Source organism: Callithrix jacchus, chromosome 5 (assembly GCF_049354715.1).
Source record: "Callithrix jacchus isolate 240 chromosome 5, calJac240_pri, whole genome shotgun sequence".
Lineage (NCBI taxonomy): Eukaryota > Metazoa > Chordata > Mammalia > Primates > Cebidae > Callithrix > Callithrix jacchus.
Window position 1 is genome coordinate 136,579,040 of NC_133506.1, and position 17,386 is coordinate 136,596,425.

Sequence of the window (17,386 nt, forward strand, 5' to 3'; positions counted from 1 at the left end):
TATAGTGCCACAAGGGGAGGACCTTGGCTTGTTGTGACTAAGTGTGGCCTTGGGGACAGCGCTCCAGGCCCGGCAGGACAGCACTCAGTCTGTGCTGGGGAAAGCAGGCAGCCGGTGCAGAGTGCTGGGACTGGTGCGGAGTGCTGGGACCGCTGGAAGGCAGCTTCTGGGCTAGACCCAGGGCAGCCCCGAGCCAGCAGAGGGTCCCCGTAGGGTGGGAAGTGGAAGAAGGGTGACATGTAGGGGCAGGGGACGTCTCAGTCTGTACCTGTCTATAGCATTTTAATGCTCAATCCTTGATACCTACACGTTTGAGGACATGTGTGGAAAAGATGGAAAGCATGCCGGTGATGTTGCTGTGGGCCTCAGGTACAGCATTCAGGGTTCCTGTCGACGTGGGCACGTCAGGCCTGAGAAAGGCTTTGTTGATATTTAAAATACTGGCAGAACATGAATGTGTCTATATATATATTGATATTTAAGTATCTTGCCTCACTTGGTGAGTGGGGAGTGCACTGTGCCCAGGGTGAAGGCCTGAGGAGGAGAGGAAGTCTTCAGCCACGCAGCGGATGTCCTGCTGAAGTCATGACGGATCGCGAGCTCTGTGGCCAGTCAACAGAAATCCCTACTGTGGCATTATTTTCCCAGACACCACCAGTTTTATTGCTCCCACCATTGTGAAAACTCTGTGGATATAAACATCTCAGCACGGCCCTCCCTCTGTCCTCAGATGGTAGCATCCTAGGTGATGGTGACAGTCCACCGAAGGCTCACCCCAGAGCTATTTTCTTGTTGGAAACTTGCTTTCCTTTCCAGCACCCTTGCTCATAACAAGGGATAAACTCTCTGACCCAGTAGATGCGAAGCCTGACCCTGTGTCGCTGTGACTGTCTCCATGTCCACATCAGGACGTGTGTGGGAGGGAGTTCGTGTGAAATTTCTCAGGGCTTGGGTCGCCATCCCAACTCCTTCAGCCTTCTCCATCAGGCATGGTGGTCTGTTGGTCTGGTTTTAATTCCTGTGTTCCTACTTCTCCATGAAACAAACCTTACAATCTTTATTAAGGAGAATAAAGGGAGAGTGTCTCCCTAGGACATCTTTTGCCAGAATATTCAGAGGAAGAAAACCTGCCCCGACCTTACGGTGCACCTTGTAGAAGGCAGGGCCTTGGCCGTGGGCTTCTCCTGCTCCATTGTTGTATCTGTTTGCAAACTGCAGCTGTGGCTGCAGCAACAATGACATACACTCTTCATCTTCCAGCCTTGCCTTCGCTCTTCTTCTCTTCCTTGCATCCCTTTTCCCCACTTAAAAACATAAATTCCTGAAATCCTGAGACACAGAAGAATCAAAGTTGTGTGCTGGCAGAAGGGGGCTTACTCAGAAAAGAATATTTCATATTCCTGTTCTTTCCTCTCCTCCACCTGCCTTCCACTCTGGCCTTCACACGCCACCGCCGTAGCTTGATCTGGGAGAAAACAGGCACAGCAAGATGGAGCCTGTCGAGAGGGCAGCTTGGGGCAGATTCCCACTGGCGGCGCCCCGTTGTTCACCCGAGCCCTGAGTCTCTGCCAGGTCTTCTCAGCAAGCCTGTGCCACCCAGGGTGTGTGTCACCTGCTGGCTGCCATCCTGCACATGTGTAGTTTCAAGTCCTGTTTCCTCTTCTGTTTAATGAGGGCCTTGGCCTAAGTGTACTCATAATTTGGGCGAGTGAGTGGGCAGTCGAGAGAGTCCACCCCAGTCCCCTTAGCCAGCGAAGCAGGAGTTCCCAGGTTCCCGCCTGCGGAGAGTGTAGGGGCAGTTTGACTCGGTGAAAATCTGTGTATTATAAACAGATATGTAAATGACCCCTGCGAGTGCTAAAAATGAAGGTATGAAAAGGGATCATCCTCATCCGTGGTTCCCACCTGGCACAATGACCTTATCAAAACGGAGATCTGGTAGCATGCACCACACAGATACCGAGGACACATCTAAGTTCTTACACCCTGACTTGCGTGCCTCAAATTCAGAATTAGTAAGCCCTGAGTCAGTGATGCTTCATTACGCGCCTGTGAGCCATGTTTGAGGAGCTTCACTGTGGATGCATGGGCTTGATTGACTTGTGGAACCTCTGGTTTAAAAACAAAGGAAGGTGCCCTCATTCTCAGAACCGGGTGCTTTTCTGCTGCTCTGGCCCCCTGGGCTGAGTCTTTACTGGGACAGCGGTCGATGCTTCTCAGTTTATTTGTCAAAACCCTCAGCTAAAGCCAGTTGTTGCTTGAAAACTCCCTGCTTAATAAGCCTCCTCCGCTAGGGGAAGCAGCTTGCGACCTGAGGCTGATGCCTGGCTCCCTGACCACCCACTCCCCATGGTGCTCAGCTCCCATTCCTGCAGCCCAGACCATAACCCACCTCATTAGTGTATTGATGTGAGGCAGAAACACCTCATTATAAGAGCTCCCCTGAGAAACTGCAGGGGCCAGGGCTTCTGGGCTGCATCACCAGCAGATTGCCTCTGCAAAACCCCTCCTGCCTCAAGGGAAAGGGTCAGCCGTGCAGGGCTGCGCTGGAGAATCCTTCTCTTCTTGATCCTCAGACATCTTCTTAAAATCCCGGTCCTCTGTTCTTCATGGCCTTCATCCTCTGGAGAGGAGCATGCTAGGGGCTGGCAGACACACGCCTCACTCTGTGGGTGCAATATCTGTCACTGATCAGTTGCTAGATATTGATCCTAGAAACCCATGCTCTGTGGGTCCCTCTCCAAGAAACACAGCAACCACGATTTGTATATTGCTCTTCAGTTCCAGTTCAGACTGCTTTCACTTGTTGGTTTCATCTCTGATTCCACCACGTGAGCACAGGTTTTTGAAACTTTGCCTGGGTCCCCAACTAGTAAGAGGGAGAACCTGGACTTGAAACTTAGTTTTGTCTCAAATCTTGCCCCTTTTCCTCAGGTTTTGGACCAAAACCTCCCAAAGTATCATCATCACCTCTGTCCATCCAAGGCATGATCATTAAATTCCCTTCAAGCAGCAGCACCTGCAGAAGTGCCCCCAAGTCAGGCAGCCTGGTGTGGTCAGGCTAACACTGCCAGCCTCAGCGCCGGCTGCTTTCCTCCAGGACTCCCCCAGGACCCTAATAAGCCCCTTTTTCTAGGGGCCCATTCCTCCTCTTTCCCTAGGCCCCATCCCCACTACTTGCCCTCATACTCCAGAGAGTGGTCTTCAGTACCACCCAGTAAGTGATAACTTCTCATCTAGAAGCCTGGCTCGGGTCGGGTTCTGTGTTTCGGCCATGTACACCCAGGAGCAGCCCTGCTTGTGTCTGGTCGTCGGTGCCTCAGCTGCAGTGAGCCCCACCGTAACCCTTCTGTGATGAAAACACACCCCACCTCTTCAGTGGGCGGTCCTCCACTCAGATCCTCACACCCCTGGGACCATCCCTGTCTGTCCTTGCTGTCCTGCAGCTCCAGCCCAGCCTGTGACCCGTAGCCCACCTGCCATGTCCTTCCTGGTGGCAGCTCCTGCTGGGCTCTGCAGCCGCTCCTGCCCAGTCCCACCTGCCCCTGACTGCCCTGCTGCTGCCCACCCTGCCCCTTCCCATCCTGCCCTTGCTTGCCCTGCCTCTGCCCACCCCACCCCTTCCAATCTTGCCCCTGCCTGCCCTGCCTCTGCCCACCCCACCTCTTCCCGTCCTGCCCCTGCTGCCCTGCTGCTTCCCACCACCAAGAGACTGGTTCCGATAAGAGTGCTGGATGTGATTATGTGGACAGGCACGGGCTGACCTGAGGGGTGGGAAGGATGCCTGCCTGCCTGACAGCGGCTTTAGCACCGAGAAGCCTCCTACCTTGGGGCTGCTCCTGTGGGTGAAAGAGCCCGGCCAGTGGGAAGCGCCTGTTAGAGTGGGACTGTGCACACCCATCAGTGGGAATTACTGCCTCACACACGATTGGTTGTCAGTATTTTGTAAGTCCAAGCAAAGCTCCAAAAAAGCTTCGGCAGGGCCGGATCTGCACCAAGAGGCTGGTTCCGATAGAGTGTTGGATGTGCACCAGTGTGGAGAGCGGAGGGAGGGAATGGGTCCCATGGAGAGGAGTAGGGGTGTCGGCAGGGGCTGCAGGGCACTCGCCAGCAGACGACCCACAGTGTGAAAGTTCGCGTCTGGGAGCTGCTGTCCTTCGGATAGGCATTTGTGGGATCCCTGTCCTTCTTAGCCAAGGAAAGCATGTCTGCAGGCGCCGGCTGCAGATGTTTTTCCAGATGGAAGGAGGGCTTGAGAGAAGGAAATGATTGAAGTATAAGCAGTACGTGCCCTCGTTTGTTCACACACCACGCGAAGCTTGAGGCTCCCGTGGGCCTCTGCACTCACAGCCTCTCCTCTGTCTCTTTCTCTCCAGTCATGCCAGGCGGACCTCGTGAAGGACAACGGCCACAAGTACTTCCTGTCGGTGCTGGCGGACCCGTACATGCCAGTAAGGACTGGGCAGCACCTTCTCGGCGGGCTCGCGTCTCGTGACACTGCCTCTGCCCACACGCTGCGCTCGGCGGGGCCTTTCTACGGGGGCTGTAAGAGAAAGGTCAAGGGCCACAGCAGGGGCCATGTCCACGCAGTCAGCAACTGCTTCACTTTAGACACGGCCCTTTGCTTAGTGCCATGAGTGCAGCTGCTGTTTCACTTCCGTCTCTAAACAAGAGCTACAGTTCACCCAGACACACGGGTCATGGGGGGGTTGTTTGAGTCTGTTTTCACAGGCACTTCTTTGCAAAACAGTCTCGCATCCACTCTTCCTAGCTGTCCACTGAGTCAGACTAGTGAGTGCTCGCACACCTGTGATGTGGCGGTTCCGCAGCCTCGGGAGGTCCTGGGACACAGCAGGCTATCAAAGGACCTCATCAGGAAGGGAGGGAGGAGGAAGGGAAGAACAAAAGAAGACTGAAAGTTTAAACTTTCAGTATATTTTATTGTATTAAATTGTTTAAAAATGAGTCATCCATGAATAGGGTACAGAGTTATTCTGTAAATGTCTCGTAATGTTGTATTTCCCATTTCTGGCTCCCAGCTTAGTAATGAAAACCAAGTAGATATATCCTAAGTAGTTTTTGAACATGACATCATATTGCCAGAATATGTAAGCATATGAGCTTGTTACACGGTGCTAGGTGGCCTTGGCTGCAGAAAGGAACTTCTGTATGTAATTGCACCCCTCGTTGGTTTTCTAAGCAAAGTGATTTTTTAAACACAGCAAACATACACAGGACTGCTTTCCGAAAGGTGAATAGTATGTGCACTTTGGGTTGGAGTGAGACGTCATCCTAGGCAGTTAAAGTTTATACTTGATGCCAGCTTTGGAGATCATCACTTCCTATGCTTAAGAGTAACGAAGAAAACAAATCCGACATAGAGAAGTGAGAGGGTATGCTAGCCGGTGACGGGCAAAGGGATGAGCTAGGCTCACAGGAACCGGCCCCACCTCACACCCTCACACGAGCCTGCGGGGGTTTTGAGGACAGAGCCGGGCTGAATAGAATGAAGAGGCGGCTGGGTGCAGTGGCTCACGCCTGTAATCCCAGCACTTTGGGAGGCCAAGGCTGGCAGACTGCTTGAGCTCAGGGGTTCGAAACCAGGCTGGACAACATGGTGAAACCCCATCTCTACCGAAAATACAAAAACTTAGCCAAGCGTTGTGGCTCATGCCTGTGGTCTCTGCTACTCGGGAAGCTGAAGTGGGAGGATCGGCTGAGCCCGGGGAAGTCCAGGTTGTAATGAGCTGTGATTGTACAACTGCACTCCAGCCTGGCCAACAGTGAGACCCTATCGCCAACAAATAAATAAGTAATGTCAATATGTTTAAACGACGGACTGGAAAGAAGTTGGTATGATGATATCAGACCGTCAGCCATCGGTGGGGGCCGGGGGGCCCTCAGCTTTGTTTCTTCAGGGCTTTGTGCCTATTATGAGAAAACACTGTGCTCAGCCTCAGAAATGACTGATTTCTCTAAACACATAAGCAGATCCGAAAAACAAATTGAAGCTGTAAAATAGAAAAGACATTCACTGTTACTGAAAACTCGGGAGATGAATTAAATCACAGAGCAGACAGCCGAGAAAAGGGTTCCTGAAGGAGTCACCTGGAGCGCCGTGTGTGAAGCTCAGGGAGAAGGTATGAAAGCCGCGCTGAGAGACAGGCCGGGCGCACTCACCGTGCAGCTAGCGTGGCTCACAGCGAGAGAAGACAGGAAGTAGAGAAGCCGTTTTTGATTAGATACTGGCTGAGAATTTTCCAGATTTGAAGAAAGGAGAGTTCTGATTTTAAAAGCATGATGAATCCTGAGAAGGTTAAACAGAAACAGATGCATACATAGACACATGGTAATGAAAACAGCAAATATCAGAGACATGAAGACAACCCTTGAAAGTCCCCAGAACAACTGTTACTTGCAAAGGAGGAAACAATGCCAGCCCAGATAGCAGACCTCTCATCAGCAGCAGCTCTCGGTGGTGATGGGGGGCTCTCAGAGGGGAACGGGGGGCTCTCAGGGATAGGGTCACTTGTCAGCAGAGGCTCTTGGCAGGGACGGGGGCTCTTGGCAGGGGTGGGGACAGGGGGGCTCTCAGCGGGGACGGGGGGCCCTTGGTGGGGGCGGGGACCCTTGGTGGGGGACAGGGAGGTCCTCAGTGGGAGATGGGGCCCTCGGCAGGGGTCGGAGGGCCCACAGTGGGGATGGGGAGCTCTTGGTGGGGGATGGGGGGCCCTCAGCGGGGACAGGGGACCCTCAGTGGGGATGGGGGGCCCTTGGCAGGGGACAGGGGTCCCTCGGGGGGGACGGGGGCCCTCAGTGGGGATGGGGGGCCCTCAGCATGAGACAGGGGGCCCTCGAGGGGGACGGGGGGGCCCTCAGCAGAGGAGGAAAGTGACTGTAGTTGGAACACCTGCTCAGTCACCACTTAACAGTGGGGATATAGTAAGCAGTGGTCAAACACTGACAGTTTACTCCTTCCGAACCCCACAGCTGACAGCTAGAAAGACCGCACATCAGTGAGGAGGAAACGGGACCGGGAGGGAGAAGCAAGATGCAGGATGCAGCAAAAAGCCAAGAAGCTGGCAAACGTGTTGACACATCTAAAGCTTTGTAAAAATAAAGAACACTCATGGCGAATTGGAGGGGTTAAGCATGAGGAGGAATCAGGTGCCTGGGAGCCTTGCAGTGATTCAGGCGCTACATAGGATGTGCTGGACTACACGGTGTGCACGTGAAGAACATAAGGCCCCCCCACAGAGCTCAGAATAGACTCTGGCTTCCAGGTCAGCAAAGGCACAGAGGAAAGGAGAGGATGAAAATCAGTCAGGTCCATGGAAGACCAGAAAGGAGGGAACAGGGAAACGCAGTTAGAAGGCTGCCTCCGTGACTTCCGGGCAGTGTGTGCATGGGGCGCTGGGCTGGCTGAGGAGGTGAGGTCCGGGCGCTCCATACCGACAGCCATGGCTGACCCGTGACAGAGGAAAGAGATGCCTGGTCTGTGCCCATTGGCAGTGCTGGGCCTTCACTCGGGAGACCAGCCCGAGCTCTCAGGCCTGTGTGAACCGCGGTTCTTTTTTGTAGAGTCCACTCAAAATCCAGCGGTAAAGCTGGCTTGTGACTTTAATCATGTGAGAGTATGGTGAAGATTCAGAAAGGATCTCGCTGCTGTGCTTTGGGAATGAGAGTTTCCACTGAGGGAAACAACCACGGCCATCTTGTTTTCCAGGCTGAACACAGGACCATGACAGCCTTCATCCTCGCCGTGATCGTCAACAGCTACAACACGGGGCAGGTGAGCACCCCGGTGGTCCCCACCCGCAGAGCCCACGTGGCGCTGCGGAGGAGCTAGGCCCACTGTGAAACGTAGCGCCACATGGGAGACACAGGATGTCCAGCAGATGCTCGGGCCCTTCATCTCAACGGCTGTTTGTGGGGTGAATTTGAATCTGCAGGATTTAAAATGGGGAACATTAAGCAAATCTGGTGTTGTGATTAAATAAGGCTTCCTGAGGATGGGTGGCTGCCGACATCCTGGACAGACACCCACCACGTGCCCGCCATCGGCGGGCAGAGGCCCACCTGTCTGTGGTCCCGCCTCTGCAGGAAGCCTGCCTCCAGGGAAACCTCATCGCCATCTGCCTGGAGCAGCTCAACGACCCTCACCCCCTGCTGCGCCAGTGGGTGGCCATCTGCCTAGGCCGGATCTGGCAGAACTTTGACTCGGCGAGGTGGTGCGGTGTAAGGGACAGCGCCCACGAGAAGCTCTACAGCCTCCTCTCCGACCCCATTCCTGAGGTGAGTCCAGTGGGTGCTCAGAGCCCAGTCCCGGCTGCCGACTGCGAGGCCTCCTGGAGGGGTGAGGTGGAGGGCCAGGAAGTGCAGGCTGCTCACTAATAGGAGTAGGAGAGCGGGACCTTGGTGGGAGAGAGCCGCACCCCAGGGGACTTTGCACCTGGGCCCAGAATGCACTCCCGGGGGCAGCAGCACAGCTACCAAAGGGGGTCCCTAAGGGCACCTCAGAGGCGGGTCACACACTCTGTCTGGGGTGCCACTTTGCGTCCTCGCCACAGCCTGCCCCATTGTCTTCACTCCTCCCACAGCCTGTGCAGGGTATAGGGTGTTGCTTGTTGTTAGAGCTGAGGTAACAGACCCAGGGACAGTGACTTCTCCCCAGGACCACATGGTGTTGGGGGCAGGGGCTAAGCCAGAGTCCCCAGACCCCAGGGCCAGCATGGTGTCGCTCCCCTGGGTGAGCCCTCATCCTTGGTGCACTCCAGGGCTCCCACACCCCCTCTGCCTCCAGGAGTGCCCATGCCTTCCCCTCTCTCCATTCTCCCTGCCCTGCGGCCCATCCCAGCTCCTCCTCTAACTCTTGCCTCATTCATCAGTATATTCCCTGGCACCTGTTTTGGTCTTTGAATTCCCAGGGAAATACGGCTCCCACCTCTGCAGGCTGACCGTCCGCCCCTGGAGCTGGGCAGCTGGCCCTGCTGCTTCCACTTCCTCCCCCATTGCTGCTCCGGCTGTGCAAGTAGAGCTGGGGCCCGGATTGCTGTTCACCAAACCCCTGTGGGATCGGGTTCACCTGCACACAGCCCTGGCGGACAGGCCGGCTGCAGCATGGCCCAGTGTGGGGCATGCCTGTGACCACTCCCTGCCTTGCAGGTCCGCTGCGCAGCGGTCTTCGCCCTCGGCACATTCGTGGGCAACTCTGCAGAGAGGACGGACCACTCCACCACCATCGACCACAACGTGGCCATGATGCTGGCCCAGCTGGTCAGCGATGGGAGCCCCATGGTCCGGAAGGTACGTGAACCCCCCAGCTCAGCAGCGGTAGGGCGCCCAGGCCGGACCCCGCAACACGGGGAGCCAGGCCATACGACCCTGACCACAGCAGGGAGCACTCACTTTCCATAGAGCCTCATTGCGAGAACAGATCTTTGAATGTCTAATTCTCTCCAAAGTGCGTTTCTTAACCAGGTACTGTGTTTGCTTCGTTTAGAGGCATTTAGCAGGCCGTGCCTCCCAGCAGCTTGCATAATAGTCTCCTTCCTGCCTGGGAGCGACACACACACACACACACACACACACACACACACCACTGCGACCACAGATGGCAGGAAGGTTTGTGTACTGGGTCCTCCTCCCTGCCCCCGTGTTTGTCAGCAACAGAACAAAACAGTTTTATTAACTTGAAAACTTACCTGTTTAGATGTAGAAATATCACAGATGATTCAAGGTTTCACACCCCTAGAAAAAATTGGTTCCACACACCCTCAGGTTCCCCCACCCACCGCAGCGCCACGGACGTTTAGGGAGACACTGGTTTCCCGGTCTTCTTTCCCCATGAGAGCAAAGGCTGCTCTTGCAGAGAACTCATCAGACAGGGCGCAGAGCTCTGCAGGGGAACAGGGGGTCTGTGTCTCCCCGTCGGGAGTCATTGGCTGCCCTAGCACGAGCCCGCACTGGCTGTGTGTGGCTCCCTCTTGGATGTGGGCTTCATCAGGAGCGGGGCCGGGGTCCAGGGGCCTGGGAGTTGTTTGTTGGGAAAGCAGACACCACTGCTTCACTTGGGAGGGATGTGACCTGGACAGGTTTACCTCAGCCAGACTCAACGTGTAGAAAGGCATGTTCCGTTATGGGTTCCTTCTCAAAGGAGCCAGGTCATTAGTGTTCTGCATTTTCTTTTTTTTTTTTTTTTTCTTTTTTTTTGAGAAAAGGAAAGAAAAAAAAAGGAGTGAAGGACAGAAAGAAAGAGGAAGAAAAAGAGGGAGAGAGAACGGAAATGTTGCTTTATTCTAAAAAATGGGTATTAATAATGGCCAATCAATATTTCATTTAAACCTATGAGTAGGTGTGATATGGTATTGACAAGAATATATATTTTGTGTATTTAAAGTGGAGAGCTTTATAAATATTTATTAAGTTTACTTGTTCCGGATCTGAGTTCGAGTCCTGGATATCCTTATTAATTTTCTGTCTCATTGAATCTAAGTCTCTATGTATCTGGGTGTTAGGATCGTTAGCTCTTATTGTTGCATTGATCTTTTTACCACTATATCTTTGTTGCTTTAAAATCTATTTTATCAGATGCAAGAATTGCAACTCCTGCTTTTTATTTATTTATTTATTTATTTTTGCTCTCCATTTGGTTGGTAAATCTTTCTCCATCCCTTTGTTGAGTCTTTGTGTATCCTTGCATGTGAAATGGGTCTGGATGTAGCATTCAGTTGGGTTTTGGCTGTATCTTTTGATTGGGGGATTTAGTCTATTTAAATTTAGGATTACTGCCATTTGATGTTAACTGGCTGTTTTATCCATTCATTGATGTAGATTCTTCTTTATGTTGATGCTCTTTACTTTTTGGTATATTTTTAGAAAGGTTAACATTGGTTGTTTCTTTCTATGTGTAATGCTTCTTTCAGAAGCTCTTGTAAAGCAGGCTTGGTGGTAATAAAATCTCTGAGTACTTGCTTGTTCATAAAAGATTTTATTTTTCCTTCAGTTGTGAAGCTTAGTTTGGCTGGATATGAAATTCTGGGCTGAAAGTTCTGTTCTTTAAGGATGTTGAATATTGGCCCCCACTTTCTTCTGGCTTGTAGAGTTTCTGCTGAGACATCTGCTGTAAGTCTGATAGGCTTCCCTTTGTGGGCAACCTGACCTTTCTCTCTGGCTACCCTTAGTATTTTCTCCTTTGTTTCAACCCTGGTGAATCTAACAATTATGTGCCTTGGGGTTGCTCTTCTTGAGGAATATCTTTGTGGTGTTCTCTGTATTACCTGGGGTTGAATATTGTCCTGCTTTGCTAGGTTAAGAAAGTTTTCCTGAATAATATCCTGAAGAATATTTTCCAGCTTGAATTCATTCTCTCCATCGCATTCAGGTACACCTATCAAATGTAAATTAGGTCTTTTCACATAGTCCCATATTTCTTGGAGACTTTGCTCATTCCTTTTTATCCTTTTTTCTCTAATCTTGTCTTCTCATTTTATTTCATTAAGTTGGTCTTCGACCTCTGATATCCTTTCTTCTGCTTGATCAATTCGAGTGTTTAAACCTGTGCATACTTCTTGGAGTTCCTGCATTGTATTCTTCAGTTCCATTAATTCACTTATATTCCTCTCTAAATTGTCTATTCTCATTAGGATTTCATCAAACCTTTTTTCAAAGTTCTTAGTTTCTTTACATTGGGCTACAACATGTTCTTTTAACTCACAGAAGTTTCTTATTATTCATCTTCTGAAGCCTGATTCTGTTAATGGGATGCGCTCGTTCTCCATCAAGCCTTGTTCCCTTGTTGGTGAGGAACTGTGATCCTCTTTAGAGGGAGAGGCATTCTGATTTTGAGTATTCTCAGCCTTTTTACGCTGGTTTCTTCCCATCATTGCAAATTTATCCACCTGTCATCTTTGTAATTACCAACTTCCAAATTAGGTCTCTGAGTGGACGTCCAAGTTGTTAATTCCCAGGGCCGAAATACGAGCAACCCACTGCGCCGGCCAAAACAGCGGCGTTAAGACTGATGGTGCTTTTCTGCCCAGGAATCTCCAGTCTGGCTTCCTTCTTGAGTCCGTAATAGGCGACTCTGCCTCCCCAGAGCTCCAAATGTCGGTCAGAAGGGGAACCAGCCCTGTTTACTCTGCACCAAGAGCTGCTGTGCCGAGGTGCCAGCAAAACTGCTGCGCCGGCCACAAGAGTCGTGCTGGCGACCCGTGGGGCTCCTCTACTGGGAATCTTCTGCTCCGTGAGCGACAAAAATTTGTCTGAAAGTGTGGCGTCCTCTTGTTCTCTGCGCTTTCACTGGGAGCTGCAATCCCGAGATGTTAGCAATCAGCCATCTTGGATCATTCCCTAGTGTGCTGCATTTTCTAATGAAATCTTGAAAATATGAAGTGAGAGGCTGGTGAAGCTCTTCTGCTGGGTCTGGCTTTGTTACCGTCACGTTCTCCTCCTGACAGTGCCTCTGGACCTGGCTTCTTTCAGCCGCTGCCGAATTCTTCTCACATCAGATCGCCTTTAGTGGACGTCACTGATCAAAGCAGCAGATCAGCAGTTTGTCTGTTAAAATTTGTTTAAAGTAAGGAAACCTTTGTTTCCCTTTTACAAAAGCAGTGTTAAATTAGAGAGGACGTTGGCTATGACACGCTCCCTGAGAGCCGTCCTGTGGTCCAGTGTCCCCGCTGGGTGTGACCCCGTGGTGCAGTCCTGGCTACTGGGCACTGAGACCGCAGCCCACCCTCCTCTGTGCGCAGTTCCGCGTTCACTTGCCTGCAAGGCCGCCTGCTTATCCTGTCCTGGAGACTGGCCTGCAGGAACAGTGTGGGGGTCAGAGGAGGTGCTGGTGACCGGGACACAGCTGTCTCGGGGACACCAGGCGGGGCGTGTGGAGGATGACAGCCCCTGCGTTCCAGGAGCACACGGTCTAGTCAAAGAACAGATACACATGTGGCCATTCCACAGGAGCCTGTGGATCAGTGCTGCCTGGAGTTCTCTGAGCTCGTGAGAACTCTGTCTATACCCATGTGGGAGCGGGAAGAGGGTCAGCAGAGGCTTTGTGGAGGGGCAGCTCCTACCTGGTTATGGAGGGGAGTCATACGTCACCTGGGAGGGGCTGGATAAGCAGGAGGAGCGTGTGCAAACCCGCAGGCGTGGGGAAGATGGAGGGGCTTGGGGTCGCCCTCCTTCCAAGTGGCCAGTCTCAGGCCTGGGGAACATGGAGGGGCTTAGGGTTGCTCTCCTTGCAGGTGGCTGGAGGCTCAGGTGTGGGCAAGATGGAGGACCTTGGGGCTACTCTCCTTCCTTGTGGCCAGAGGGGCAGTGGAGTGGAGGCAGGAGCTGTGAGTGCCAGGCTCCAGCTGTTGAGAATGTGCCTTCAGCAAGTGCTCTATTCTTCCAAATCTAACAGGATTCGGTCTTGGAGCAAGTATTCCCTGCTGTCTGTCCCATGCTGGGAACCTGGTCAGGTACTTGAGATGCATTCCGCCTTCAGGGGGGTTGCATTCTAGCCAGAGAAGCAGCCAACAGCAGCTGGTAATGTAAGCTGGCAGGGTGATGTCTGGAGGGAGGAAGTCTAGTGAGGAGTCAGAGAAAGTCGTCACTCACGTGTGGCCAGGAGCCTTCCCCAAGCAGGCTGCACTGACGCTCAGACTCTGAGGATATGCCGACTCGGAGTGGGGGTGCTGACTCCAGGGGGGTGCTGACTTGAGAGGTGTGCCGACATGTGGAAGGGTGCTGACTCCAGGGGTGTGCCGACGCTGAGCGGGGGTGCGCCGATTCTGAGTGGGGATGCTGACTCCAGGGGCGTGCTGACTTGGGAGGCATGCTGACGTGGGGAAGGGTGCTGACTCCAAGGGTGCACCTCTGTCTTTGTCACAGCGTCTGCCACAGCACAGCTGGTTTTCTCTCCTGTTTACCAAGCACCACGGGCGGGCACGGTGCCCTGCAGGGGACCTGGGCACGGGTGCAAGCACCGGGTAGCCTGGTGGACATGGAACCAGCCCCCTTCTCGCAGCCTCTCCTCGGGGCCCGTCCTGAGCCCGCTGTAGGGCTGGGGTTGGGGAGCAGGCCTGGCTGAGCAGCTCCCGGCAGCCTCCAGGGCAGGAGAGAGGAGGATGCTGTTGCTGCTTTTCCATACAGCAAGGTGTTCTGAGTATCAAAACGGTTCCTTCGTCCTGCTTTTTCATAATGAACGTGTCCTCTCCTGTGTGGGGCCTGGTAGGTTTTGTTTGTTGACTTGTTTAGTAAGCTTACTTGACAGAATTTAAAAGTCAGCAAATTCAGATTAGCCCCAAATCATTTTGAGCTTCAGCTTGTCTGTGAAGCACAAAGCCTGCAGTCAGCAGCCACCCCTCCCTCATCAAGAAGGGCCAGGGTAGGGGTGTGGGGTGGTAGCCCCCAGTAACACCCCAGCCTCTGCCGAAGCTGGGCTGGGCAGGAGCTACACGAGAGGAAAGGTCCGGCGGGGTCTGGATTGGGGCCCACTCCCTCTGTCGTGGCCTCAGGAGGAAAAAGGGACTCTTCGGATACTATTTTTTAACTTTGTATTTTCTTTGTTTTATTTTATTTTGAAACAGTCTCTGTTACCCAGATTGGAGTACAGTAGCACAATCTCAGCTCACTGCAACCTCTGCCCTCAGGGCTCAAGCAATCCTCCTACCTCAGCCTCCTGAGTAGCTGGGACCACAGGCACATGCCACCATGCTGGGCTAATTTGTGTATTTTTTATAGAGATGGGGTCTCGCTGTGTTGCCCAAGCTGGTCTCAAACTCCTGGGCTCAAGTGATCCACTCTGTAATCCCAGGCCTTAGCCTTCCAAGATGCTTCCAGGACACTGCTCGGGCCTGCAGTGGTCACAGGAGCTGAGTTTTACGATGCCCAAGCACAGGTGACAAAACAAATACTAGCCAGTGCTGTGTTGTTGGAAATGTGGAGTGGGGGGTCAGCAGGGCAGGTGGGCAAGGCGGGGAGGTAAGGTGGGTGGGCAGTCCATGGTGAGTCCAGCTGGGTCACCACCAGGAGGTGTGTGGGCCCCCTGGGCAGCAGGGCATGTGCCCAAGCAAGGGTCTCTGAGTCCTGGCGACATTCATGGTTAGAAACTGACCTTCATCTTGCAGACGATGCTCCTGAAGTGGGGAGGGCTGCACTCAGCCAGAACACACTCATCAGGCATGTGCCATGCACCTCAGTGACCCCGCAGGGCACTCACCCTGGCTTTTCTCTCAAGAAGGTGCCCCTGGAGCTGGGGGAGGGGTGGATGTGAGGATGGTGGGCCGAGGTGGCAGCTGAGCAGAGCCACTGTGGATGGGGCTGGGGGCACAGGGAGGCCTTGCCACAAGGAGGGGCCAGCAGGTGCAGGGGCCATGCCCATCAGACAGCGTGGGCACGAGAGGTCAGGAGGGTGGTGGGGCAGGTGGCCCAGCCAGTACAAGCCTTGTTATTTGTGATCAGAGGCCTGGAGGGGGTTTGGGGGTGGGACCTCACCTTCGGCTGCTCAGGTGAGAGGGGCCGTTTGCCCAACTGCAGGGATGGGAAGAGTAGGAGGGAAGAGTTGCCTAGGCTTTGAACGCAGAGCTCACAGCACTTGCTCACAGGTGGAGGGGGTACGAGAAAAGAGGAGGACAGGGAATCCCTGGGGTTTGGGTCTGAGCAACAGAAGAGAGGACTTGCCTCTCACCAAAGGGGCCAGCCATGAAGGAGCAGGTTCTAGGAGCACACAATGACACTGAAGACAGGGAGCCCAGGGGAAGGGCTGAGCTGACAGGTGAACATGAGTCCGGCAAGCCGCTCAGCTCCAGCCACAGAGCAGGAGGACAGACAATGGCTTTGACACTCAGTCTGTCAGAGTACCTGGGAAACCTGGCCAGCCCCTGGTTGCTAATGTGGCCCCCACATCTGTATGCCACTGGGGAACCCCAAGAGGGAGAGGGTCACATGACAACACCAGCCAAAATCTTGCAAAAGCTGAGAGAGGGGGGACTCCCACAGCCTGGCTGAGCACCTCTGCCAGACCCAGACCCTCTGATGGGTTCTGCATGAATATCCCGAAGAAGGCTGGTGTGTGTGTGTGTCTTGCTGTCCGAGCCCAGCTCCATTCAGAAAGGGCAGGAAGGGTCAGATGCAAGGGAGAGCTCTTTGCTGTGTGCCAGGCAGCAGCCTCCAGAGCGAAGCCCCGTATGCGGCGGGATGTGCAGCCTCCAAGCGAGGCCCCATATGCGGCGGGATGTGCGGCCTCCGAGCGAGGCCCCCCCCGTAAGCGGCGGGACAAATGCTCTCTGGACATTTCCCTTGAACAACGGTCGTGGCCCCTGTTGGCCTCCCCTGAATTGAAGGCCTACCACCTCGGGGCATATTAATCCATTCCAGGGCCCAGCACTGGCTTTTGTCACGTGATACCAGAAGGAAAGGGAAAGAAAATCCGTGGTTTTTGAAGACAGATGCAGCCTTGGTCCTCCCTGGGAGGGGTCCAGTGGGCGCTCGCTCTGTTGGAGGCCCCATCTCTGCAGTGCCTCACTCCCCTTGGACAGGGAAGACAGCAGGGTGTCTGTGGCTTGCTCCGGGAGCCTGGGACGGTGACTTAGGCCATTGAAGATGAGTACCAGAACTGGGTGTTGGCCATGGCCGTGAAGATGCACATGGGGCCCTGACCTTGGTGCCCAGTGGGGTGGGAGGGTTGGGCTTCCGCCTGAGCACTGAGAGACTTGCAGTCCTGTGAGCACACATCAAGAGGGCACTGTGGGCTGAATGGAAAGTAAAGGGTGCTGGCAGTTCACAGGGCAGGGAGAGTTTGGGGTGCAGGGGAAGAGCCAGCAGCTGGACAGCTAGCCTGGAGCTAGTAGAGGGAGGGGCCCACCTCAGGGGAACCCCAAAGCATGCTAGGAGGAAGCCTAGGGCACGATGGCTGGGACAGGAGAGTGCGTGGATGGAGAGCGTGCGGGTGGAGAGCAGGGGCGGTGCCGAGAAGACCCTGGTCCCTGGAGAGCGCCCATCCAGAGCGTGGCTCATCCACCCTCTACGGAGGCAGGGGCATCACGCAAGCAGCAGGGGGTCCAAGCGCTTGGTTCTCTGCTAAGAATCCATCTTTACTCTTAAAAAAAAAAGGCAGAGAAAGTTGTGAGGAAAAAAGCATTCCTTCCATTTTTTAAACCTACATTACCCTTATGTTCCCCAGTGACTTCTAGGATCTCCAGCTGTTCATGTCACAGCACTAAACTTTCCTAAAAGAGAGGCAAATTGTGCCTGTTGCCTTGGACTAAGGCATTTGGACCTAAAGATGTTTTACTTCTACAACTTTCCCGTTCTGTCTTAGGGACTAGAAACATCTACGCATGAAAGTTTTGCGTGTGTTGAAAAGCACAGGCCTCAGCTTGTCTGCCACACTCGGCCAGTG

General features: G+C 53.6%; 1 protein-coding gene across 5 annotated transcripts in view; it reads left to right on the forward strand.

Moving 5' to 3' along the window:
- RPTOR (regulatory associated protein of MTOR complex 1) overlaps positions 1-17,386 on the forward strand; it is a 424,873-nt gene that overhangs the window by 335,172 nt on the left and 72,315 nt on the right. For all 5 annotated transcript variants that reach the window (XM_054256583.2, XM_054256581.2, XM_078374864.1 and 2 more), the window contains 4 exons: positions 4,377-4,451; positions 7,727-7,792; positions 8,104-8,295; positions 9,166-9,306. In XM_054256583.2, the coding sequence (XP_054112558.1) occupies positions 4,377-4,451; positions 7,727-7,792; positions 8,104-8,295; positions 9,166-9,306 (474 nt within the window). The remainder of the gene's footprint in view (positions 1-4,376; positions 4,452-7,726; positions 7,793-8,103; positions 8,296-9,165; positions 9,307-17,386) is intronic.